General features: G+C 45.0%; 1 protein-coding gene across 4 annotated transcripts in view; it reads right to left on the reverse strand.

Annotated features, from left to right (window-relative positions):
- Nucleotides 1–26,668, reverse strand: part of gapvd1 (GTPase activating protein and VPS9 domains 1) — a 31,214-nt gene extending 4,546 nt beyond the window's left edge. Inside the window, exons 1-24 of one of the 4 annotated variants that reach the window (XM_064967124.1) lie at nt 26,522–26,668; nt 20,994–21,205; nt 19,247–19,514; nt 18,463–19,038; nt 18,235–18,318; nt 18,004–18,138; nt 17,218–17,407; nt 16,500–16,574; nt 14,294–14,448; nt 13,983–14,112; nt 13,623–13,748; nt 10,992–11,165; nt 7,885–8,022; nt 6,525–6,659; nt 5,767–5,877; nt 5,127–5,207; nt 4,262–4,452; nt 3,825–3,912; nt 2,175–2,246; nt 1,936–2,055; nt 1,727–1,856; nt 1,418–1,530; nt 930–1,089; nt 449–636 (exon numbers count right to left, since the gene is read on the reverse strand). In XM_064967124.1, the coding sequence (XP_064823196.1) occupies nt 449–636; nt 930–1,089; nt 1,418–1,530; nt 1,727–1,856; nt 1,936–2,055; nt 2,175–2,246; nt 3,825–3,912; nt 4,262–4,452; nt 5,127–5,207; nt 5,767–5,877; nt 6,525–6,659; nt 7,885–8,022; nt 10,992–11,165; nt 13,623–13,748; nt 13,983–14,112; nt 14,294–14,448; nt 16,500–16,574; nt 17,218–17,407; nt 18,004–18,138; nt 18,235–18,318; nt 18,463–19,038; nt 19,247–19,514; nt 20,994–21,175 (3,622 nt within the window). In that variant the 5' untranslated portion in view covers nt 21,176–21,205; nt 26,522–26,668. Of the gene's footprint in view, nt 1–448; nt 637–929; nt 1,090–1,417; nt 1,531–1,726; nt 1,857–1,935; nt 2,056–2,174; nt 2,247–3,824; nt 3,913–4,105; nt 4,453–5,126; nt 5,208–5,766; nt 5,878–6,524; nt 6,660–7,884; nt 8,023–10,991; nt 11,166–13,622; nt 13,749–13,982; nt 14,113–14,293; nt 14,452–16,499; nt 16,575–17,217; nt 17,408–18,003; nt 18,139–18,234; nt 18,319–18,462; nt 19,039–19,246; nt 19,515–20,993; nt 21,206–26,521 lie in introns of all 4 variants that reach the window. The other 3 variants (XM_064967120.1, XM_064967123.1, XM_064967121.1) reach the window with 3 other exon arrangements.
- Nucleotides 26,669–27,528: the final 860 nt, after the last annotated feature.

A 27,528-nucleotide genomic window follows, 5' to 3' on the forward strand; every position in this document is an offset into this window, starting at 1 on the left:
GGCAGAGACAGACACACTGAGCACTATGCACCCCTGGAAGGCTGGGGGGGACAGAGACAGACACACTGAGCACTATGCACCCCTGGAAGGCTGGGGGGGGGGCAGAGACAGACACACTGAGCACTATGCACCCCTGGAAGGCTGGGGGGGGGGCAGAGACAGACACACTGAGCACTATGCACCCCTGGAAGGCTGGGGGGGGCAGAGACAGACACACTGAGCACTATGCACCCCTGGAAGGCTGGGGGAGGAACCTGAGATAGTCTTTTTAGAGAGGTTACCGATTGACGCATTGCAGTTTGGTGCAGGTGGTTAGGTTGAATATTAGTGTCTGTATTTTGAATTCCACTCTATGGCCATTCAGCAGATAATCAACTAGCATAGACAACATGAGTAGATTAAAGGTTACAATATCAAAGTGATTGTGTCCGTAATAAGCGGAAAAGACCTTTGATGAAGTCCAGGGACTTCGCCTCCATGTGTTCCAGTAGGAGGCGAACACAGACTGTGGTGAAGTAGCGGTTAGCTACCTCCTTGTCCCTCAGCACCCTCTGCAGCAGCCTCTCCAGGTGGGAATGGGATGTCTGCAGACCCTGCCGACACCGCGTCAGATACGCTATGTAGGGTGCCCGCTTCCTACCGGAGGGTACAACGGACACACACAGGCATTATGGATTATGCTTATTAACAGTTGTGTTCAGTGACAAAATGATGTTGATCTGAGATAATACCAGTGAAATAAGACAGTACACTCAACATTCATTGATAGTCTACCAAAATGTTTCTTTTATCCTTTCAAATCGACACACACAGGTATTTCAAACAAAACAACACAACCAACTATGCCACAGAACTACGTCCTTGCAGTAGAAGAGGTGAATGTGCAGTGCTGGTCCTTCGGCAGCATGTCGGTCTTCCTCCATAGTTACCTGTAATCCTCAGCAATGGCAGCCAGCAGCTTCTTGCAGGTGCGTGCGTCGAAGCGGCTGACGCAGCGCGTGGTCTCCTGGATCTGGGCCATCTGGTTCTTATCCTGCAGGTTGATGGCCTCCGCCAGCTGGACCTTCAGGAAGCACACGATCTCGTTGTCTGGGAAGGAGACGGGAGGGAGATGGCGGTGGGTCAGATACGCAGGCCCATCAGTGGGAGAAGGGCTACTGCTGTAATCAGATCAGCCTTCCCTGCTCCCCCCTGACATGTGGATGTGACTGATGACTACAGAGCTTGTCTCTTATGGATTTCAAATGTAATCATTTCAAAGGATTTCACTTTCTATTGTGTGTGGCCGTGCCCTGATGGTAAACGTGTAGTGGGATGGCTTACTTACAGGAATGAATGTGGTCAGATATAATATGAACAGTGATGATAGAATGTGCAAAACAGATTCAGTGATTTTTTACAGTAGCTCGTCTGGTACCTTCAAAGTCTGTGTGGTCAGGCAGCCCATTGCGTGTGGTGGCAGGAGCCATGAGAGGGAAGGCCACAGACTCTGCTGAACACAAGGCCAGCCTCAACTTCTTCTTTGCATCACTGCAAAATATGAGTAAAAAAAAAATAGCCAAATGTAGATTTGGTTTGACAGTCTTATCACTCTGTCTTTTGCCTCTGAAGCACTTCTGGCTAATTAAGCATCACATGAAATCTGATGCATAAACAAAGATCCTATTATTACTATTATTAAAATCCTAGCTGTGTGATTCCTGTGAGTTGATGAGCGTTGGCTGACCTGAATGAGAACTTGTTGGAATCGTGTTGCTGGGCTGTCTGGCTGGCTGAGTCTGGCAGGTCGTCTGTGGACATGTTCTGCAGAGCTTCGTCTCTGGGGGAGTTGTGCACACACTCCTCTCCACACAACTCTGTGTACAACACATTCACACACTCAAATTGATGTAACGTGTGTGTGAGTGGGTGTACTTGAGCGAGAAAGACACTGACCTGTGGCGTCGTAGGCTGCAGCAGTGGCTCCTTCACTGGGACTGGTCCTCTTGATGTTCCTGTACTTGTCAAGGATGTCTTCTGCTGCCTGGGCCTGGGAGTTCCTGGACAGAGGGTCGTCTGACACACACAGGAGACACCACAGGCACATTTGGATTAAACCCACCATGGGAAACATGCCCAATTCCTTTCCCTGTGATTCAGCCATATGAGTGCAATGACAGTAAATCAGGACAGACCTTGTGGGACACGTTCATGGCCCATATTGTCTTTCTCCTGCTTGTCCCTTTTCCGTAAGGCTGCTATCGGAGCTGCGGAGAGGGCATAATGAGTGAGCTCGGAGAAGTGCAGCTACGCTCTCCTCTCACCATCTCTGGACCACAGTCCCATCATGACTCACTTCACACTGCAGTGTTTCATGACAGCATGTGTTTATACAAGGTATTTTCTGAATAACAATGCAGAGGAGAGATGCATACCGTAGTATAGCATCATATCACTGAACAAAACAAAGGAGATTTATCCATATTTTTACTGCATGAAAATAGCAAAGGAAAAGAGTGGTAAATAAAACCAACAAGGCTGAAATAATGCGACTGCCAGACCGCAATGGAGAAATAAGATCATAGATATATACACATGATAAAATATCAATATATACAGTAAGTGTATATATTTGTACAAATAAGCAGGTGAGGCTCATCCTAATAACGTGTCAACTAGACAAACAGGATGTGTCCAGATAACAGACGTATCCTACAGGACTGATATTTAAAGGGAAAGAATGTGAAGAGGACTAGCAATGATTAGACTAAATGGGTTGTCATTCTGTACGCTCCAATAACATTGGCTCACAATGTTGTATCGCAAACAGTACAGTGCAAAAAGAAAAATGGAGACAACCAAAACAAATGCATGAATGCTGAGCCAGAGACATCAACTCGGGTGGCACCATGTCACATCACAGCTTTATCACAAAGGGCCACGTCTACAAGCCTCATGACCTACAGAACTCAGGCACTGACTTCAGAGCCGCTAGCTCAATGGTGACAGTTACAGTGTCGGGACGTGTTACCTGGGACTTCACTCTCAGCCGTCCAATACAGCACTGTGTGAGGAACACAACAGACAAGGTTGGCCTTTCACACACTCAGTCTGCCTGGCTGCCACTCTGTGTGAGGGGCTACACATCACCATGGTATTCACAGCACAGCAGCAGCAAGGCCAACAGAAGGGCCTTTATGTGGACTTCACAGGTTTACACTTCTCTTTGCAGATCTGGCTTTATTAATACAACTTCAATGTTCACTAAAGGAACATCATTATCTAAGAGTAATAAGCAGTCATCTCTTGTAGGCACAGCCCCATTATTTCCCTGACACTTCCATGAGAGATGGTTTTGGAGTTTAACTGCAACAAGAGATGTGTAATCTATCCGCGGTGATGACAGCGAGGTCTATGTAATGACCATTAGGCTGGGGATGACAGGACTGCTTGGAGGGGTACCGCCGCACAATCTACACCTGCTCAAGCCCCTCACATTAATGATTAGTTTCACAAACTAAAAATAAATCTAGCGCAAGTGAGACGTGAGGATAAGACATGTCTGGTGTAACAACAAACAGTATTTGAAGTGGAGAGATCACGCATCATCACTCCCTTTCTCACATCACAAACAGTACAGGTCTGAAACACTCCATTTTCTGGAACAGATGTGATTAAGAGAAGATCGTGAAAGAGTGAAAATAATGTACGATACATAGGAACCATGCAATTCTCTAACGAATTGTTACAATTTTCAACCCACTAAAAGCATTTTTTGCAACAGACAGCATGCTAAAATGACACAGTGATGGAGGGGAAAGAGAGTAGTTGAAGTGACTCTTTACCTTTGGGAATGGCTGACTGAAAGCGTTTCTTCCACCACGGTCTGTTGCGATCAGACTTTTCCTCATCACTGTCCTTTCTCTCCTCAACCTTTGGGAAAACAGACATTCAAGTATGTTTTAGAATCCGTAGTGACATGCTATACAGTAGGACAGGAAAGAAAGGCTTGCAGTACAGTTCAAACTTAGACTATTGCTATAGAGCAGCAGGTCTAAAACTAGGCTTGGAGAGCAGCATACAGGACTAACGCGCGACACTGGCAGCGATGACCAGCAGCTCTCACCTCCCCTTTCAGGGAGTCCTTGCTAGGAGACGAGAACGGCCCCATAAAGAAGGCCCCGGCATGGTCCCGCTCCTCGGCTGCAGCCCTGCGGTTCAGGCCCGGGTCGCTGGTGGGTCGGCGGCCTGGGCACACAATGTCAGAGCTGCGGCTGCGTACCAGCCTGTCTGTGTAGGAGTGGCGCTGCTTGGTGTGCTCCAGCTCGGCTTGGGCCAGGCAGTGGGGCGTGAACAGGGAGTAGCGGGGCTCCTGGCCCAGGGCACAGGTCTCTGGGATGGGAGGGTCAGGCGGAGGATGAAGGGGTCTGGCGTAGTGCACCTTGGGCCTCACGATGGTACCAGTGGAGGAATCTGTGGTGGGGGAAAACATGGCTTAGTAGTTTGGTTATACAGCTTTATACATAGGGGTGTATCACACTCTCTCTATTACCCAGATTGTCCAGAAACAAAAGAACAGCAATACAATTAGAAAGTAAGGGACAGTGCTAGAGAGAGGTTGGTGGGAGACAAGCCCTAGGTGTGGGTAGGCCACCTGTTCCAAGGGTAGATTGTCTCTCCTGAAAAGCTTCCAATGGCAGCCTGGTGCCATGAGCACAGTGGGACAAGGGGACTGTGCCAAAGTGCCTGGGGTGAGGTCTCTCAACCTGTCATCCCTTCACCTTGCCACAGACACACAGCCCTGCCACAGCTCCCCTCCCTCTCCAGCCATCTCCTCCTCCACTCACAACAACACTGAGCAAGACAGGGCCACACTTTACCAAGCGCAGAGAGAACAAAGAGCAAACCACAATGGAAATATTATACACCAAATTAGCTAATTGAAATGACATTCCCACGCAGTAGACATTTTTATTGCACTAATGTTTTGTCCAGTAATTGGGGCGGGACTCTTTGGTTCATTTCTCAGAGCTCAAGCTGTTCTGTGAGCCCATGCCATTAGACACGACTTAATGATGCTCATTTCCGGGTTTGATTGGACACTCGACACAGCAAAGACCCCAGAGCATAGTGGAAGCAGAAATTACCTTCGCCGGAAGAGAGGGGATCAAACATGGCCAGTAAGGAGTCAGCCTGAGAGGGAGGAGAGGCCAAACTGTGATGTGCTCCTGAAACAACAAGAGGGGAAATAGAGAATTATGAATGACATTCATGGGGCGGCAGGGTAGCCTAGTGGTTAGAGTGTTGGACTAGTAACCGAAAGGTTGCAAGTTCAAATCTCCGAGCTGACAAGGTACAAATCTGTCAGTTCTGCCCCTGAACAGGCAGTTAACCCACTGTTCCTAGGCCGTCATTGAAAATAAGAATTTGTTCTTAACTGACTTGCCTAGTTAACTAAAGGTAAAAAAAAAATACACTAAACAGAGAGCCACTTTCTGCTATAATTGGTCTTGTCAATGAAAAACGCATGGGCTATTCTGTGCTTCGTATTATAAAAAGAAAGAAAGTCATCATCATGTACCTACACTTTGTATTTGAGAAATAGTCTAAACATCTTATATGAAGACATAGCAGAAAGACTCCAACAGGGTCAGCAGCATTCTAGTGTAGTGGAGAGGTCGTGGCAGCTCAGCTGTAGAGCAGACAGGGATTGATAGGTCTTGCTGATGACAGTGTAGTGATGGCACAGCCAGGCCAGGGTTGAGGTGACTCTTCCCGCTCTCCTACCGTGGGATGACTCCTCCCCATCTGGACTGGTCACAGAGTCCTTCCCCCCAAAGTCCGAGCTGCACTCTGACCGCAGGTCCTCTGTCTTGTTGGGGATGTCTTCTGATGTCGCTGCATAAGAAAAAATGTCTGTTCAAAAGTCTGTCATCCAGGAGATGTTTACATTTGGTGGAAGACTTGGTTTTGCTGACTAGCTCCTATTCTGAGGAATTGAATGTGTGACATTTGAAAGGTAGCAACATGACACCATACACACTGTATTGAGAGGATATGCCGAACAATCCCACTGGGACCTCTAAATATGGTAGCGGGAGATCCCATGGGTGGGATGGTGACACAAATAGCAGCAGCAAGAGTGATAGACAGAGCCTATCCATCGGCCCAGCCCCTCTAGGACATGTTCCTATAGGGGCTCAGCCATGGGCACTAGCCCAGTCCTCTTAATCTGGGATGCTACGCCAAACATGTCAGCGCGGCTTGTTCACCTGAGCTACCAGTACAGAGTGCCAGGGTTAACCTCTGTGCCCTTGCCAAACTCACACCAACCTGATTGTCCTGACTATTTAGCATTATTTGACGGTTTTCCAACCAACACAGACAACTCCCAACGTGGTTTTAAACTAGCCTGCATGTATTCTATGTAACTGACCGGTTAGGTTGCTTTTACTTGATTTCCCACTATGTGTTTTATATGTAATGAAACCTGGTGTATATGGTGTAACCGCACAGCTTCAATTAGTGACATAGACGCAGGGTACCTGAGACGACGCTGAGCCCTGGGGTGCTGGGCCGAGAGCTGACCTCTCTGACCTCTGTGTCATCGGAGGTGCTGCCCACCCCGGAGCAGCTCTCTAGCTCCTGTAAACGCTCCTCCTGCTTCAGGTCTGGGGCTTCTGGAGGGGATTATGGGGAGGTACACACACACACACACACACACAGCAGTCACATCCTGTTATAGTCATTGTGGTTTGTTCTTGCATACAGTAGGCAGCCTAAAATAGGCCTATGAATGCCAATGTACACCTTGCTGTATGTTTGCTCTCCCTTCTCTGGGAGGACAAAGTAAAAGCGAAGAAAAGCTCATATACACGAAAGAAAACAAACCATTTACAACTGACAGAGAAAAACAGAAAGTCCAGCCCATTTTGTGGCTGCGCAATGGAGCTGTTCAGCTTAACCCAGAGGCTCCATAGTAACAGCCGTAGTCATTTGCATGCTCATTAGTAATAATGTGCTAGTGAAGTGCTCTTTGGAGTGCAGTTTTCTGCTGCCTAGCCATGAAACAAGCGCTCAACTCCAGGTGAGCATCAGATAGCCCTATTACAGAGGAGAACAGGGGCAGCAAACGGAACAAAAAGCAATCAAGACACCCATGCATGTCAATTTAACACTGCACATATTGCAATGGTGCACTTCAATTAACAGAGTCCGGGCTTTCCCAAGAAACCCTAGTTATGCTTTTATTAGCACTCAATTGATATTCATGAAACACTGACTTTCTAGGGGATTTACGTAATCTAACAAGGTTTAACCTTGTTTTTAACTAAATAACAGACAGTGCAAGATTGATATGATTCCTGCTGTTCATCATAAGGTATGGTTTGTAACTGCTGCAATGGGACCACATTCACACTGTGCTGGAACTGCTCAGCACATGTCCATACATAGAACATGGTCCGAAGAGGGTTGCAAAGCCTTACAGATTTGTGAGAGGATGTCACCAGCAGATAACAGCACTCGTTGCACATTTCCTCATGACTGTTCCTTCACTACAGGTGCAAACACACCTGGAGGTTCCTCTGGGGAAGCCCAGAGCTGCCTTGTACTGTCACAGGCAGATGTGCCCTGATAGACAGGCTAGTGCACACAAACATGACAGATTGCACCCACTTCCTTGATTTGGAACTGGGGGACACCACACCTGGCATGTCCGCCCACACACAGAGATTCATTCATACCGTGCACACACCTACTGGAGTGACTAATGCAGATGCAGTGCATGGAGGAAGACAAGAAAATGAATATACATAGAAACTCATGGAAAATGTGTAGAAAGTTGTGAAATAGACAGGAGACAGCATTCAGCCCCTATAATCCCCTTCTCCACACTGAACCCACCTGAGTCGCTGGGCAGGACCTCCACACTCCAGGCCTCGCTGGTGGTCTCGGAGATGGTGGATCCATATGGGTCTAGCAGCACTGAACCAGAGCCTGGTAGACACAGCAGGCTGCCCAGCATGTTCTCTACAGCCGCCCCTGAGAACACACGCACAGACAGACAGAGAGAGAAAGCCTAGGGTCACGGGCATTTCATGCTGGGCCCAAAGGTGTGCGCACGCACACACACACACACACACACACACACACACCTGTGCCAAAGGTCAAAGGTTAATGGTAATATCTCACCCCACCGCCACCCCCTGAGCCATGACTTTGAGCTGTTGATTAAGCCGGGCATTACTCACAACCAAATTACCTCTCACCCACCCTCCCACAAAGTCCTCCACACGACGTCCCTCCATTTCCATTTGGGATGCTGCGGCAGGTTAACAAGGCGGAAGAATGCGGAGGAGGGGAAAGAGCTAGCAGGTGTGAGTGGGAGTATGGTGGCCGGGGTGCGGATCATGAGTCGACCCGTGGTACCCACACTCCCAGGTACTCCATGTTTCCACTTCACAGCACACACACAGGCGCACGTGCGTGACAGCGCCCAGGCAACAGTCTGCAGGGCGGGGGCAGGACCCTTCCTTGCGGCAGGAGAGCTCTACCCTGCTGTCCATGTTTACAGTCTTCAAGGTAGAGGCACAGAGCACTTGTCTTTCAGGTGGATGATTAAATGAGTGGCACAACAAGAAGTGAAACAATTAGAATGTCTGCCTCATTATCATGGTAATCTTATCAGTGGGATAATGAGGTATTAATGGATATTTAATGTGCATCTCATAACCCAATCCCTTGGAGAAAACACATAAGGAAACCGTTGTAAATTCACTTAATGATGGAAAAGTCCCCCAACGCCATATTCCGAGCAATGAAAAATGGTGGATGCAAATGAGAAGGAACCAAGGTCAATAAGACTGCAGAGACTGAGTGAATATATGAGCGAGAGAAAGCGCTTTGCATGGAATAAAATGAAAAATTCTGATGTCTTAAGGCGTCAGCATGCTTCAGTTCAGCTGGTGCCAAGCTGAACTTGGCGAACCGAACAAGTGTGCTCACAAACTCCCTTAAAAAGACCTTCTCTTGAAAACAAGAAAAAAAGCAGCAATAGTACTGTTTGGCCATTGAGACGCCGTAGCCACTCTCCAAAATAGTCAGAACTAATCAAGAAATGTCATTGACATTTCTGCCGAATAAATCTTATTTGCGTGATTTTACATCTAACTAAGATGTTCAGTGCATTATTGTTCAACGAAAAAAAATGTGCATGAAAACATGTCGTCTCTCATTGAATGACAAGACTTTATTTAAGAACCTCTACTGTTGACCAATCACCGATGAAGGGGCGTAGACTTCGACCATCAGCTTGCCTCCAGAAATGTTTTGGTGTGCACAACCAACCCCCCCCAAAAAACTCCAAAGTCCAAAACGTCACAAAATGTCATCATAATATTTGCACGAATTCTACCGAACTGTTTTCGGCTGGGATGTATGCGGACGCCATTAGAGAACATTAAAAGGTAGTCCTTACTTTAAAGAATTAGCTAAATAAAATGGGATACTCCAGAATAAATGTGACCATAGGCTATATTGAGTGGAACTATTAAAAAAAAAAAAAGTTAGAAATACAAGCTAGATGAATAGCAGATAATGATAATGAGCTGCACACATGAACTCATACTTTGATTGAAATCATGCATCGATGCTTCAATGGAAACATTATAGTTATGCACAAGGATCTCAAGTTGGGATTCAGCCCGGAGTGCCCATTTTCTACCCACATATAACCATCTACCCATAGCTAAACTTAAAAAGGGCATTCAAGAGAGTGACCTCAATCAAGAACAAGAAACCATAACATGCCGTTATCCAACATACACCACAACAGTATTGTGCTACATTCACTTAACATAAATATGCAACAATGTCAAAGATTTTACTGAGCTACAGTTCATATGAGAAGCTCAGTCAATTGAAATAAATTCATTAGGCCCTAATCTATGGATTTCACATGACTGGGAATACAGATTTGCATTTATTGGTCCCAGATACCTTTAAAACAAAATGGGCCTAACAATGGGCCTCAGGATCTCATCACGGTAGCCTGGTGGTTAGAGCGTTAGGCCAGTAACCGTAAGGTTGGTGGATCGAATCCCCGACAAGGTAAAAATCTGTCGTCCTGCCCCTGAGCAAGGCAGTTAACCCACTGTTCCTCGGGCGCCAAAGACGTGGATGTCAATTAAGGCAGCCCCCCACACCTCTCTGATTCAGAGGGGTTGAGTTAAATGTGGAAGACACATTTCAGTTGAAGGCATTCAGTTGTACAACTGACTAGGTATCCTCACTTTCCCTTTCAAATTGCCTCCGATAAAATGCAATTGCGTTTGTTGTCCGTAGCCTGTTGTGAGGCCGGTTGGATGTACTGCCAAATTCTCTAAAATGACATTTGAGGTAGCTCATGGTAGAGAAATTTAAGTTAAATTCTCTGGAAATAAGTTGTGGACATTCCTGCAGTTAGCATTCCAATTGGACGCTCCCTCAAAACATCTGTGGCACTGTGTTGTGTGACAAAACTGCACATTTCAAAGTGGCCTTATTTCCCCAGCACAATGGGCACCTGTGTAATGATCATGCTGTTTAATCCGTTTTTTGATATGCCACACCAGTCAGGTGAATGGATTATCTTGGCCAAAGAGAAACGCTCACTAACAGGGAGGTCCTTACTACACTGAACAATAAATAAAATATATATATATAAATAAAACACACATGGCATATGTTGGAACTCCTTCAAGACTGTTGGAAAAGCATTCCAGGTGAACCTGGTTGATAGAATACCAAGAGTGTGCAAAGCTGTCATCAAGGCAAAGGGTGGCTACTTTGAAGAATCTCAAATACAAAATAGATTTAGATTTGTTTAAAACTTTGTTTACTACATGATTCCATAAGTGTTATTTCATAGTTTTGATGTCTTCATTATTATTCTACAATGTAGAAAGCAGTAAATAATAAAAACCCTAGAATGAGTCGGTGTACAAACTTTTGACTGGTACTGTATGTCTTACCAGCTATTTCCTGCAGTCTATCTTCGTCCATGTTGGGGTCAAAGTCGCTGCCCAGCACGTCTGTGCTCCAGGTCTCACTCACAGTCTCAGAGATATCCCGGTCATCCGTCAGGCCCATCATGTCTCGTATCTCAAACTTCCTCAGTTTGTCATCCAGGTTGTCCTGAGTGGTGGCTGGGGGTTAAAAATAGACAAAGTTATCACAGCTCAATTTAACAATCCCTGACATTGATATACACTACCAGTCAAAAGTTTTAGAACACCTACTCATTCAAGGGTTCTTCTTTATTTTTACTATTTTCTACGCTGTACATCAAAATAATTAAAAAAAAAAAAAAAAAAGTCTCCAATCAAAATAGATTTTATATTCTTCAAAATAGCCACCCTTTGCCATGATGACAGCTTTGCAACCTTGGCACACTCTCAACCAGCTTCACGAGGAACTTCTTTCCTTCTTCATGCATTTGAGCCAATCAGTTGTGTTGTGACAAGGTGGGGGGTGGAGGGGAAACAGCTCAAATAAGCAAAGAGAAACGACAGTCTATTACTACTTTAAGACATGAAGATCAGTCAATGTGGAAAATTTCAAGAACTTTGAACGTTTCTTCAAGTGCAGTTGTAGTAAGGACCTCTGGGGGGGGGGGTATATTTATGTGTGTGTGTGTATATATAAACGTATACAAAAAAAAGAAACGTCCTCTCACTGTCAACTGTGTTTATTTTCAGTAAACTTAACATGGGAAAGAAGATTCAACAGCAGACAAACTGAACACGTTCCATATGTGACTTGTGACTAACAGAAATTGAATAATAATGTGTCCCTGAACAAAAGGGGGGGGGTTCAAAATCAAAAGTAACAGTCAGTGTCTGGTGTGGCCACCAGCTGCATTAAGTACTGCAGTGCAACTCCTCCTCATGGACTGCACCAGATTTGCCAGTTCTTGCTGTGAGATATTACCCCACTCTTCCACCAAGGCACATGCAAGTTCCCGGACATTTCTGGGGGGGGGGGGAATGGCCCTAGCCCTCACCCAACAATCCAACAGGTCCCAGACGTGCTCAATGGAATTGAGAGCCGGGCTCATCGCTGGCCATGGCAGAACACTGGCATTCCCGTCTTGCAGGAAATCGCACAGAACGAGCAGTATGGCTGGTGGCATTGTCATGATGGAGGGTCATGTCAGGATGAGCCTGCAGGAAGATGTCTTCCCTGTAACGCAGGCAATCTCAACGCTGTTCAATGACAACAAGCTCAGTCCGATGATGCTGTAACACACCGCCCCAGACCATGACGGACCCTCCACCTCCAAATCGATCCCGCTCCAGAGTACAGGCATCGGTGTAACGCTCATTCCTTCGACAATAAACACGAATCCGACCATCACCCCTGGTGAGACAAAACCGCGACTCATCAGTGAAGAGCACTTTTTGCCTGTCCTGTCTAGTCCAGCGACAGTGGGGTTGTGCCCATAGGCGACGTTGTTGCCGGTGATGTCTGGTGAGGACCTGCCTTTCAACTGACCTACAAGCCCTCAGTCCAGCCTCTCTCAGCCTATTGCAGAGAGTCTGAGCATTGATGGAGGTAGTGTGTGTTCCTGGTGTAACTCGGGCAGTTGTTGTTGCCATTCTGTACCTGTCCCACAGGTGTGATGTTCGGATGTGCCGATCCTGTGCAGGTGGTGTTACACGTGGCCTGCCACTGCAAGGACGATCAACTGTCAATCCTGTCTCCTTGTAGCGCTGTCTTAGGCGTCTCACAGTAAGGACATTGCAATTTATTGCCCTGGCCACATCTGCAGTCCTCATGCCTCCTTGCAGCACGCCAAAGACACATTTACGTAGATGAGCAGGGACTCTGGGCATATTTCTTTTGGTGTTTTTCAGAGTCAGTAGAAAGGCCTCTTTGGTGTCCTAAGTTTTCATAACTGTGAACCTATATGCATACTGTCTGTAAGCTGTTAGTGTCTTAACGACCGTTCCACAGGTGCATGTTCATTAATTATTTATGGTTCATTGAACAAACATGGCAAACAGTGTTTAACCCCTTTACAATGAAGATCTGTGAAGTTATTTGGATTTTTACAAATTATCTTTTAGAGGGTCCTGAAATGGGGACTTTTCTTTTTTTGCAGATAGACAGAGGTCCTTACAACACTGAACAAAAATATAAATGCAACATGTGAAGTGTTGGTTCCATGTTTCATTAACTGAAAATAAAAGATCCCAGAAATGTTCCACACACACAAAAAGCTTATCTCTCTCAAATTTGTTCACATTCATGTTAGTGAGCATTTCTCTTTGGCCAAGATAATCCATTCACCTGACTGGTGTGGCATATCAAGAAACTGATTAAACAGCATGATCATTAGACAGGTGCACCTTGTGCTGGGGACAATAAAAGGCCACTCTAAAATGTGTAATTTTGTCACAACAATGCCACAGATTTCTTTCAAGTTGAGGGAGAGTGCAATTGGCATGCTGACTGCAGGAATGTCCACCCAAGCTGTTGCCAGATAATTGAATGTTCATTTCTCTACCATAAGCCAAAGCAAAACAAATAAATAAACTGGAATGAGTAGGGTTTCTACAACTTTTGACCGGTAGTGTAGCTGATGATTTCTCACAACACACCATGTTCATGCTCCAGCAGTTGTAGAGCCTCCACCCCATTGCTCCCTGATGGCCCAGCTCCCAGCTCTGACACAGACTCTCCCTCCAGGTCCAGAGACGACACAGAGTTAGACCGGTTGGACGGACCTGTGCAAAGAAAACAATTACATTGTGACATCTAACTACAATGCATCAGATTAAAAAAGTTCTCTTCTGAATCCTATTTTTGTGGTACATTAACAGTTACTGTGGTTTACAAAATATACACTGTAATAACATATATTATAAACTCAATTCCATGGTCAAACATTGAACACATTCAGTTGTGTTGCTGTAGTAACTACTGAGTTAGCAAGGCATGTGGGCTGTTAGCACACTGACCCTCTGAGATACCCTCCAGGTTGTCACTACAGAGGGAGAAACGCAGGGTTTTGTCTGGTTTGCAATGGTGCTTGGTGTCGTCTGCAGGAGTGTACCCTTGTGCTCCATCAGTCTGCTGCACGGTCAACACCTGAGAGAGAACAGCACTGGTTACTGCCACCCTGGCTCTTGATATGGGCTTCCAATAATGACAAATACATCTGTTACATAAAAGTATATATAAAAGTAACTGATCTTTGATTTCCACGATTGTGTTTAACTGAATTACAGCACATCTCCCTAATGATCCATGATCCAGGCTCCTTAGTTACCTCATTCTCTGACATCATGCCGGGGATGGTCTGCGGGCTGCTTCCGAGTGAGATCACCAGCACCTCTTCTGGCATCACCTCCTGCAGGGATTCCATGGAGCTGGCCTCTGCTTCCCCCTGCTGGGCCAGCTCAGTACGGCTGCGACTGCGGGAGGCTGCTGGGGGAGCAGGAAGACAGACGGGATGAGGCTAACTAAATAAGATATTCAGGGTTAGCAGGGGACAAGGAGTTACTCTAATATTCACTCATTAACAGAAATTCAGAGTGCGCAAAAGACTGGGAACGGTTTCAATTATAACAAAAGCAAAAAGTAGGCAATATACTATCTATACAACAACCGAACGTACAGACTCACCTACCTACACACAACTACATACAGACTGCTTTGCTTGTTAGATTAGCTGTAAGTTGCTCCCAACCGTTCAGTTTTGCATTGTGAAAGAAGTATTGCAGTGAACAGAAATACTGGACTAATGAAATCTCACATTCAATCATTAAATCAATGAATCTCTCCTAATAGAGACTGAATATTTTGCTAGGCCCTGCTTAGATAACCTGTGCTGTATAACCCGTGCAGTGTAATACAGGTCAATGACTGCATCCAATCAGGTTCACAAATCATAAGTGCATGCCAAACACAATGAAGCAGTCACACTCATCACAATCTGCACATGGCATGCATACCATTCTAATGACCGACCTGATGGACTTCTACAGGATGACAATCTGTTCCTACATTGCGCTCTGTGTGATTTTTTATTTATTTTATTTCATCTTTACTTAACCAGGTAGGCCAGTTGAGAACAAGTTCTCATTTACAAATGTGACCTGGCCAGGATAAAGCAAAACAGTGCAACAAAAACAACACATGGGATAAACAAACGTACAGTCAATAACACAATAAAAAAATATATGTACAGTGTGTGCAAATGTAGTAAGGTTAGGGAGGTAAGGCAATAAATAGGCCATAGTGGGGAAATAATTACAATGTAGCATTAACACTGAAGTGATAGATGTGCAAGTAGAGATACTGGAGTGCAAAAGAGCAATAACAAAAAATAACAATATGGGGATGAGGTAGTTGGGTGTGCTATTTACAGAAGTGCTGTGTACAGGCGCAGTGATCGGTAAGCTGTTCTGACAGCTGATGCTTACAGTTAGAGGGGGAGATAAGTTTCCAGCTTCAGTGATTTTTGCAATTAAAGTCATTGGCAGCAGAGAACTGGAAGGAAAGGCAGCCAAAGTAAGTGTTGGCTTTGGGGATGACCAGTGAAATATACCTGCTGGAGCGCGTGCTACGGGTGGGTGTTGCTATGTTGACCAGTGAGCTGAAATAAGGCGGGGCTTTACCTAGCAAAGAATTATAGATGACCTGAAGCCAGTGGGTTTGGCTACGAATATGTAGCGAGGTACAGTTAACGAGAGCATACAGGTCGCAGTGGTGGGTATTATATGGGGCTTTGGTGACAAAACCGATGGCACTGTGTTAGACTGCATCCAATTTGCTGAGTAAAGTGCTGGGGGCCTGTCAGTTTTACGAGGGTATGTTTGGCAGTATGAGTGAAGGAGGCTTTGTCTGCAAAATAGGAAGCTGATTCTAGATTTAATTTTGGATTGGAGATGCTTGATTTGAGTCTGGAAGGATCGTTTACAGTCTAACCAGACACCTAGGTATTTGTAGTTGTCCACATATTCTAAGATGCTAGGCGTGTGAGCAGGTGCGGGCAGCAATCGGTTGAAGAGCATGCGTTTAGTTTTACTAGCATTTAAGAGCAGTTGGAGGCCACGGAAGGAGTGTTGTATGGCATTGAAGCTCGTTTGGAGGTTTGTTAACAGTGTCCAAGGAACGGCCAGATGTAAACAGAATTGTTATGGTGCAAGACCTTCAAACAGAGGGATGCACGATCCCAACATCAGCAACTTTAATATCTCTTTCGCCAAAAGCATGTGTCTGAAAACATTCAGCAAACAACCGGGTATAAACGATGTTAACAAGACAAAAGCACAGGGCGAAGCAGGCATGGTCAAAACAACATGGACAAGAGCACATCTAGCGCTATCTGGTGGTGAAGCAGTGGGACTGCAGCTACATGGCTAAAAGCATGGCTGTTACTGTATGTTTATGACTGGCAGTGGTACATGACTGGCAGTGGTACAAACACAATTTAGTTCTAGTCAGCCTCAAAGGGCTGCCAGGCTACCCACCAAAAGGGGTAACTAATGGAATGTGTGCAGACAGGGTGGTGGTTGTGGAATCCCAGGACGTTGCTAACTGTTGTCCTGATCGTTCATAGGCAGCAAAGGAGGAAGGAAGAAGGTTGAGGGTGAAAGAGTATACTGGGCAAATATTTAGTAGCAACAGTATAAAACAGTTTAAAATCTGACTAAAAGGTTCATATTTTAGGGCAGCTTGAAGCGACTTATTTCATGGCAGACCATGTTGTGCCCTCACATTTAATGAATGTATTTCTAATGGAGGAAGGTATACATTTCTTCATCTATACCAATTAAAAAGGGTTCATTTATATTTGGTCATTTAATTGGTTGTCATTTCTGGAATTGAGCTCCAATCTAGAAGCTGCTAATTACCTGTAGAACAGTCCGGGAACCTCATTAGCTTCCTACATAACAGGGGCTTTCTAAGGCAGCCATTACAACTCTAGCAACCTGGTTATTTATTACCATGAATGAAACAACCTATAGTTTGTACATAAATACAGCAGGGCTGGTTTCAGTGAAGATTCAAACTGAACTCTCCAACTGGTGCCATCAGTTACAGCAAAATACACTATTGAAAAGACATCCTATAATGGGAATGACAAGTACTGGAGATGAACACCGTACATCATTAAGCAGTATGTAATTCTATCTGTCAGAGAGCCAGTGGCTGCACATGTACAGTAACAATAGCTGAGGTAGGTACCTAAGTTCCTGTTCTTCTTGTTGGCAGGGGTGGTGGTTGGGGAAAGCTGGGGGGTGTTGGAGGGGGTGAGCTCCAGACTGTTGCTCTTCACTGTGCGGGACTGGGGCACGTTGGCCATTAGGGTCTCCAGGAGTATGTGCTCCTCCTCCCGGAGGTAGTCCCCTGCCATCACACTCCGTACAAAGTCCACCTGAACACCATACGATTGATTTACTTCATTTAATACTCTCACATCCTCGTCTCTATGTGGAACCTAATTATGATGTTTTTTTAATAATGCATGAATAGCTAAGCTGGAGAACTTATGCCACAGGTGATAAGTACAGGGCTCTGCTTTACAATTAAACTAAAAGTGGCGCTTGAGACAGGATAATGTGCAGAATACAGCTAGAGTAATTGTTGATTATTGCACTGTTATAAGGAAAGGTTCCTGTAACTCCAGGAATATGTGAGACGATTGTGAATACTTGAGTATGGTAATTCCCAGTTAGGGTTCCTGGTTATTCCCTCCTGATTCCTGGAATTTCACAAACAGGATTTCTGGAAAACCTCTGACTTTTGGAATAGTTACCAGAATTTGTAACCCTAATACCAGTCCTTAAAACATAAGAGCACTCTCAACAACCTGTGTGAAATGTCTCTTTCTGCTCTGACAAGTTTGGGCATGTCATGTAAATTTTCTGTAACATAGGAATCTCTACTGTTGCCTGTATAAAACATGGGGGTATACAATTCTTAGGCTAGGCTAACTATATAACAGTCAGACTCTGGGCTTCAGCAGCGTACCAGGCAGAGCAGCTGACTGTGTGTCATGTACGCCACAGTCCTGCTGAGGCCTTCAAGTAGGTTCATGGAGGACATGGGCGGCGTCTCCACAGCTCTCCCTCCGATTACCACATCCAGGAAGGCAGATACGCAGCTCTGAGGTGACACAACCAGACAGTCAACTTCAATAATAAGGCAAGAAGCAAAACAAGTATTCAGAATGTAATTAAAGCTTGTGTTTGAGGATATTACCTTATCGAACTTGGCCAAACTGTTTTTCCTCCTGGGGTCTCCATCACCGTCAGCCATTGCCAACTGTTGAAGAAGCTGCCCTACCTAGAGGACAAAGATAATGATTAGAATACATACAAAGGTAACAATATTTTGTCTTGTTATTTAACAGTTAAAACAAGATTTGTACTCTAAGCTGTCAATATAAGACTAGTGTGGATGTATGAGTCTGCTGGCTCCTCCACTGACCTGCATGAGGTTGAAGCGAGCCACCTCGTTGATCGGGGCGTCTGAGATGATGCCGTACTGCTCAGGGTTGACTATGGCTGGGCAGATGAAGCAGGTGAGCAGCAGGTCCGTGCACATGGTCCGCACCTCGCCCACCTCCAGCCTCTCCACACACGACAGAGTCTTGTACATCTGAGACACAATCCAGCGCAGGTTGTGGGGGAAGCAGTAGGTGTTCTGCTTCAGGTAGCCGATGAACTTGTTGACCAGGGTCACCAGCTTGGCCTCATTGGCCTCCACAGCAGCCGCCACCTTCTGCCTGTAGCCCTCCGAGCCCTTCTCCCCAAACAGGCGCTCCTGCTGCGCCGGCGTGAAGCGCTCTGTCACCTTGGAGGGGTCCGTCTCCAGGTGGTCCTCATCCTCCACCAGCAGCTGCATGATGGGCTCATGGAGGGTGGCGGTGAGGAAGAGCTTGGCGGAGTACAGCCCCTCAGAGAAGAGCTTGAAGAGGATGCTGAAGGCACACGTTCCTCGCCGCAGCAGCCGCCGAGGGTTGTCGCTCTCCTTCAGCTCAAACTCCACCAAGTATCGCAGGACCTGGAATTTATAGAAACAGCAGCACTGTTACCATCAGTTTTAACAGTGCAGAGGTTAGAAACTAACTGCCTGATCACACTACCTACGGGGATCTGTAATAGTAACATGTGGCTGCTTGGACTTTGAGAGTGCAACTGGCTATTGGCTGCGTGTGAACAGTATGTTTATAGTGTAAGTGTATAAATCAGAAGAGGTCTGGGCTGCTCACCTGCAACAGGTAGTTCTCATCCTCCTGCATGATACAGTTGCCATAGAGTGAGGTGAAGACAGTGTAAATGACCCCCTGTGTGTGCTCCTGGTTCAGCCTCTCCCCAGCCACCAGGCAGGAGGCCACCAGCCGGGGATTCTCCCGCACGCGGCCCAGGAACTCCCCATAGATGCTCTCCTGGAAGCCCAGAGTCTTGTAACCATCCAGGAACTGTGTGTCCTCCAGCACTTTGGCATGCTGGCAGCATTCGGCCGGGGAAGCCTCAGCACTGTAGGAAAGAGAGCTTTAATTACAAGAGCAGAAGGCTCCACAAACCAGGAGCTGGAATTAGGCAACAGCGGGCCACAATGTTGATTAGTGGTTGGAGTGACATGTAATTGTATGATATTCTTGCTGATCACGGGACTACTCTTATTCCTTGCAATTTCCCTTTTGACCTGCTAAACTAAATAATACTCAGCTGGGTCTGGCATGCACCATGTTTTTATTTGGCAGGATCTACCATAAACAAGATGATCACATCTGGAAGATAAGTTGGAGATCGAGCTACTTTTATCAACATTCTGTTAAAAATCGCGCAACATTTCAATGTCCTGCTACTCATGCCAGGAATATAGTATATGCATATGATTAGTATGTGTGCATAGAAAACACTGAAGTTTCTAGAATTGGTTCAATGGTGTCTGACTATAACAGAACGAGTTCCGTTGTCAAAATCGCAAGAAAACCTGATCACAAAATCGTCAAAGAAAAAATCCATCCGCCAGTCTTTGTATTGTCTATGGCTTGCCATAAATGATGGAACTGTGCTTGCGATTCCTACAGCTTCCACACAATGTCACCAGTGTTGTGATTACCAGGGCCCTTTATCCTTGGTCATATTAGTCAATGGCACATCCTGTCTTCAGGTGCGCAATTGAAATAAATGTCTGTGAAGAAATGGACTTAATTTTGAAAACTTCTAGCTATTGAATACAGATTTCTCCGTGATCAATTTGATTGTTTATTAACGTTTACTAATACCTAAACTTGGATTACAGAAGTAGGTTGAAGTGTTGTCAAAGTTTATAGGCAACTTTATGAATTTTATAAAATGACGTCGCATTCGGAAATGTGACTTTTTCCATGGATTTCTCGGTGTTCATAAATGGACATTTTGGGTATATATGGACCAATCAAAAAAAATGGGACATATAGGACTGCCAACAAAGAAGCTCGTCAAAGGTAATGAATGTTTTATATTTTATTTCTGCGTTTTGGGTAGCGCCGGCTACGCTAATTTCTTTGTTTACGTCCCCTTTGTGTGTTTCTGGGGGCTGCATGCTATCAGATAATAGCTTCTCATGATTTCGCCGAAAAGCATTTTACAAATCTGACATGTTGGCTATATTCACAACAAGTGTGGCTTTAATTGAGTACCTTGCATGTGAGTTTTAATGAAAGTTTGAGTTGTATCGAGTACAATTAGTTGGCGCTCTGGAATTTCCGCTGATTTGGTTCCTGTACAGCTACTTAATCCGTAAGAACACTGTGGAATCCGACTTCGGGACTACTAAGTTACTAGTTCATTAAAAGGTCACTCGGTGGTCACACATTGCTGTACAATTTAAAATGCAGGACAATGGGCAGGACAATTTCAATTGCCCATTAATTGAGAGTTCCTATTAGAACTGTTTCTATTCTACAATTGGATCAGTGTCAATTAAGTGCACTGGTGTAACAGCAGCTGTGGGGGCACCATGCTGACCTGGTGAGGATAAGCCGGTCGAGGTTGATCCTCTGCTGCTTGGTGATCCAGGCCGCACGGTACAGCCTCTCCGCAGTCTTCAGCACGTCCCCATTGAGCCGCTGGATCAGTTGTTTCTCTGAGGCCACGTACAGCCGCTCCTGCTTCAGGTGATGGGCCAGAGTGTGGATGTCTGGCTTCATCTTTACCAGCTCACGCAGAGAGGCAAAGGACTGCAGAAGAATGAGAGAAGAGAGGGATCAGTCACACTGGAAGAATCCTAGACATTCAGGGCAGAGCTACATACAGGGCAGTTTTGGAGTAGATTTATAAGCGTGGACAATGTAGCATTTCTATATCTGAGAGGAATTCAGATGAAGAACCGGAAAGAACCCTTTTCCTGTGGATGCATAGCTGGCAGAATCCTAGCTCACACACGGACAGAGGAATTGGATTGTCGGTAGTCAAGAGAAGGTAGAAACACTACTTCCACTGGCTGAGAATGACAGCAAAGAGCGAAGAGGGGTGTGGGGGGTGGCTTCAAGCCATCTTCAGCAGCTGGCCCCATACTGGGGCGGCCTTTAAAGAATTAACTCCTCTCACACACACAAGCGTTTGGTATTATTATTCACAGCACAAAAGAATATGCAAATCCCTTTTTCTTCACACACATACACAAACCAGAAAGAACACATTAAATTTAAATGATTTCCTGGAGTATTCTATGACACAAAAGGCTCTTTATGGATGGCTGCTCCCGAGGAAAACAGACAAGATTGTAGGGCTGGGAGGCCCGTGAAAACGGCCCAGAGAACCCTGCCTCAGACAGAAGGCTACGGCTATCAGAGGACACAGCCTGCTAGCTAGTAACAAGTGCAAATGCTTGATACTATTATACAGAATCAATTAATGTGGTTTGAGGCATAAATAGTGTAGAGTCTTAGAAGCATTTATTTTAAACATGTCAAATAAGCAAGGTTACCATCATGGGTAATTCACAAGGCAGTCTCTGTTTCTTTAGTATGCTAAATCCAATGATGGACAGGCCACTGTGGAGTTTTCTAGAAACATGAACACTGTGGGATATCTGTTAAATCAAATTCTGTCAAATGTATATAAGGTTAATCAATAGATTATTGAACGACTAGTATACTTGCCCATGAGATGATGCATGTGCCGTATTCTCTTGAGAGAGGATTACATTTGTCATAGTCCTGCGGGGAAGAGAAAGGGTATAGGCCTCGGGCAGACAGACAGGTGGTACTGTAGGAACTGAGGCCTAGTACTGGTATTAAAGCCATTTCTGCGTTAGAGATTTGTTGAGTAGACCTACAGTGCATTCGGAAAATATTCAGAACCCTTGACTTTATCCAAACTGTTACGTTACAGCCTTCATCTAAATGTATTAAAAATAAGAACCTGAAAAATCACATTTACATAAGCATTCAGACCCTTTACTCAGTACTTTGTTGAAGCACGTTTGGCAGCCTCGAGAATGACGCTACAAGCTGGGCACACCTGTATTTGGGGAGTTTCTCCCATTCTTCTCTGCAGATCTTCTCGGTCAGGTTGGATGGGGAGCATTGCTGCACAGCTATTTTCAGGCCCCTCAAGGACATTCAGAGACTTGTCCCGAAGCCACTACTGTGTTGTCTTGGCTGTGTGCTTAGGGTCGTCGTCCTGTTGGAAGGTGCACCTTTGTCCCAGTCTGATAGCCTAATCCAGAGCGTTCAGGACATCAAATATCTCTCTGTACTTTGCTCCGTTCATCTTTCCCTCGATCCTGACTAGTCTCCCAGTCCCTGCCGCTGAAAATAAACCCGACATCATGATGCTGCTGCCACCACCACCATGCTTCACTGTAGGGATGGTGCCAGATTTCCTCAAGCCTTGACATTCAGACCAAAGAGTTCAATCCTGATTTCAGCAGACCAGAAAATCTTGTTTCTCCATGGTCAAAGTCCTTTAGGTGCCTTTTTGGCAAACTCGGGATGTCATGAGGATTTTACTGAGGAGTGGCTCCCGCCTGGCCACTACCACAAAGGCCTGATTAGTGGAGTGCTGCAAAGATGGTTGTCCTTCTGGAAGGTTCACCCATCTCCACAGAGGAACTCTGGAGCTCTGTCAGAGTGACCAATCGTGTTCTTGGTCACCTCCCTGACCAAGGCCCTTCTGCCCAGATTGCTCAGTTGACCAGGCAGCCATCTCTAGGAAGTGTCTTGGTGGTTCCAAACTTCTTCCATTTAAGAATGATGGAGACCACAGTGTTCGTGGGGAGCTTCAAAGCTGCAGAAATGATTTGGTACCTTTCTACACATTGGTGCCTCGACACAATCCTGTATCAGAGCTCTACGGACAATTATTTCGACCTCATGGCTTGGTTTTTACTCTGACAAACACTGTCAACTGTGGGACCTTATATAGACAGGTGTGTGTGACCTTCCAATCATGTCCAATCAATTGAATTCACCACAGGTGGACTCCAATCAAGTTGTAGAAACATCAAGGACCATCAATGGAAACAGTACGCACTTGAGCTCAATTTCAAGTCTCATAGCAAAGGGTCTGAATAGTTATGTAAATAAGGTATTCCTGTTTTAATAAATAAAAAATCTAAAAACCTGTTTTTGCTTCGTCATTATAGGGTTGTGTGTGTAGATTGATGAGAAAAATTGTATCCATTTTAGAATAAGGCTGTAACGTAACAGAATGTGGAAAAAGTCAAGGGGTCTGAATACTTCCCGAATGCACTGTACCCAATGAGTAAGTAATGGAAAAGGAAGGGGAACTTGAAAGCAGAAGAACACTAGGTGGTGGGGAAAGGCGCAGGTTGGAATGTGAGACAGAATGACTGTAGTTACAGGTAGGTAGGCAGGCTAGAAATAGAATTATCAGTCCAAAGCCACCCCAACCCTCTATACTTCATCCTTAGGCTCAGAACAAGGAAGCACACCATCCATCTGATCAAAACACCACCTGAACCAGTGATGTAGAGTCGTGGTGTTTAGAACACAACCCAAACATTCCCTCAGTTGAACATACAACACAAACCAAGAGAACAAAGTGCTTTCTAAAGGCACTGGAAACTCAGCCAAAGTCCCTTTTTCACTTCCCCTCCACATCAGATCAAGTAGGACTGTATGCATGAGTAAGTTACCAACTCCAGTACACCATAATCTATGGTCCCCGCCACACCATTGCTGAGCCGCAGCATCTCCCTTTGAATCTCGTCAGGCCTCCTTCCATTGGACTGCAGACATTTACCAGCTCCTGTGTGCAATGCCTTGGGTTGCACACTGCACCTCCCTACAATCACCTCCTCCAAGAATGAGCTCACACAACAGAGACATAGCAAAACTCTACCTAGCCTATTCCAGCAATCTGGGCCCACCGCTCCCCATATCCAATTGACAACATAGGACAGTCATATATTATGTTTTAGATGATTAGGAAAAAACTAAAAATATGAAATTAAAACCAGGGTGAGCAGGGTAGCTGAGAGTGTACTGCAGTCAGAACAGAGATCTGATAAAAATGGCTACATCACAGAAGCTCAGGTATACAGCACTCTTTCACTCATGAGTTCCCACAGAGGTTGTCTGTCACATCTAGTAGGCCTAGGCCTATGTCTGTCCGACAACAATTTTCATTATTGAGCAAAGCCTCCTGCATATGTCCCTGTTTAACAGTACATGTGCAATACACACAATATACTCAACTGCTGTACCCTTAGGAGGCTCAGCATGTTTATGTTCAGATTATTGATTCTGGGATGGAGAGGTAGAGGGAATCACACTGACACTGGTGTCTCCCTGGCCACTGAGAAGAGGGGCAATGTTGGGGGAGAATATGCTGTGTGGCATTACAAGCCCAATTGATGTTTTCAGTGAGTAGTTTCACTTTGAGAGTAATTTCGATGCATGGCTAGCTCTTCTGCTTTCCCAACCATGTAAAGAATAATCCAGTGCAGTACTGTCATAAATACCTAGAAACTTAAGTTAGGCTATCTGAGCCCAGAGATGACAAATTTGTAAATGCTTCCTCTTACAAACACCGTAATCAAATGGGGGCATTCTGTAGGTAAGAGGAGTGCTGGCAGGAAATATTTAGAGACTTCAAGTTCAAAGGTGGGAGGGAGCAAAGGAGTAGCATCCAAATACAGGAAAAGGAGAAATGATATAGGTCTAAATCAACACCTTTACTGACATATTCATGCTCCAAATTTTATTTTGCAAAATGTACTTTGAAATGCTGCCTGCCAGGAAGACAAAGCCTGGCAGTGCACTTCAACGCTGAATGAAACATCCTCTGGAGTGTTCAACTTCCTAACTTCTGACCTTGCCGAAACACAACTAGTATTGCATGGGCAGAGGCAGTTGAGTTTCAATGGAACCAGAATTATATCCAATTTCTGATAGATCACTATAACTAAATAATAAATTAAAGAAGCTAGGAGCACACTTCTTATTTCCAGGGATTGAGGTGTATGTGTGTTTTAGCTCAAACAATAAACCTCATCAAAATGTCAAGTGCATCCCTGAATCAACATAAATAGTGACCATCCGATTTAAAAAAAGACTGAGCCCCTCTTGATACACACATGCCTTTTTCTATGGTTCATCATACTGCACTACATTCATGGCCCCTGCAGTGGGTGGGGCTCAACTGTACACCTAACTAAGGGATCGGTGGGTAATGAAAGGGGTGACCACCGTTTGTGTGCCAGCCATGCAGCTGTCTGAAGAGAGATAAAACTGTAGTTGCCCAGCAGCCCAGAACCATATAACAACCCCTCTTTGTCATCCTTAACTTGGAAAAAAGCTACAGACCATTTCGGATTTAAAAAAATCTATGATAGCTGACATTAAGGTAGTTACAAACTAGCCAGTCCTATGATTTGTCAAGGCCCTAGCTTGTTCACTCTGGTGCAGCACAGTCGACATCTTGCCGAATTTTTGGTTGGTTTGTTAGCATCTCACTGCTAAGGTTTGCAAGCATTATGATAACAAGCGATAGTAGCTGTTTACAACAGCCCGACCGTACCACCTAGTTAACGTTAGTTGTTGTAAATAGCTAGTTTGCTATCATGATGCTGGCAAACCTTAGTAGTGAGATAGCAAGCATTGGTTAGGTAGGTAGCTATCTAATTATCAGCGTTATATCCTAAACAAACAAAATATCAAGCTATCGAAGAGAGAATGGCTAACGCGCTAGCTATCAACAACGATAGCTAGCTAACGTTTTCTAGTTAAGGTAACTAACGTTAGCGATCTAACGTAAGTTAGCTAACCTTAAATGTTGGCAGTACTAGTACTGTACGAGCCAAACATCGAGTTACTGTGGGACAATTTTATGGGAATACCTACGCCAATGTTGCCGTGGTAGGCCAGTTGCAGCAGCAAACCGGTACAATCACAGAGGACCGTTCGTGTTCAAACATCAAGAAGTAGCTAACAGCTACTACTAGCTAGCCTGCTATCTGTGCAAACTAGCATGGAGGCGGCCTGCGAGGAAAACATGCAAACTATAACACTAATTCAATGCCTTACCAAACAAGTTGATTAGTATAACAGTTGTTTACGGATTCCCAATAACCGTGAAATAATTGCAGTAAGCAATAACTCGTTAGCTCGATACGTCTATTCCACAGCGTTTCTGAACTCCCTCTTTCAGGTTACAGCGCTTGCTAACGTTAGCTGTCATAATGAGAAGACGCGCTCCACCCGCATGCGCACTGGGCATAGAATGCTCTTGGACTCGGTCAGCGCTTTCTTGCGTCCTTTGGAATGTCAATTCAATTCAATTCAATTCAAGGGCTTTATTGGCATGGGAAACATGTGTTAACATTGCCAAAGCAAGTGAGGTAGATAATATATAAAGTGAATATATAAAGTGAAAAACAATAAAAAATTAACAGTAAACATTACACATACAGAAGTTTCAAAACAATGAAGACATTACAAATGTCATATTATATATATATACAGTGTTTTAACTATGTACAAATGGTGAAAGGACACTGTTTTACATTTCAACTTCCATGAGGGTGACGTCCGAGTTTGGACTTCCCAATGATGCCGTTTAGACGTTTTCCTCTTGAAGACTCAAGGCTGTTGAGGTCAGAAATAATTTAAGAAATTAGCAGGTCAACTCTTTTTGATCTGTATGAACGCCCATTACATACTTTGCCCGTGAGTTGTGGGCCATGCGGTGCGTTCTGGTAATTCTGGGACAAGGTAACCAGGGCCTTTTCTCATTTAGAAAAGTCTGTCCTTCACTCTCTCTCCTTTGTCTGCTCTCCTCCATGACCTGGAAACCAATAAGTAGTCAAGGAGATATCAATTCTTTAGTAGGCAAAATGAAGTGTCCTCCCCTCCTCGATAGCCACCTTTCAAATACATTACGTATTTGATACCATTCCACTGATTCCGCTCCAGCCATTACCACAAGCCCATCCTCCCCATCCTCCTGTGATCCTACATGAGTCTGCAGAAAAGTTTTGAAATCAGCCACACCCCCATTGAATTTGTTTTTGTTTTGTTGGAGGAGAAAAGCA

The sequence above is a fragment of the Oncorhynchus masou genome, chromosome 1, assembly GCF_036934945.1.
Source record: "Oncorhynchus masou masou isolate Uvic2021 chromosome 1, UVic_Omas_1.1, whole genome shotgun sequence".
NCBI lineage: Eukaryota > Metazoa > Chordata > Actinopteri > Salmoniformes > Salmonidae > Oncorhynchus > Oncorhynchus masou.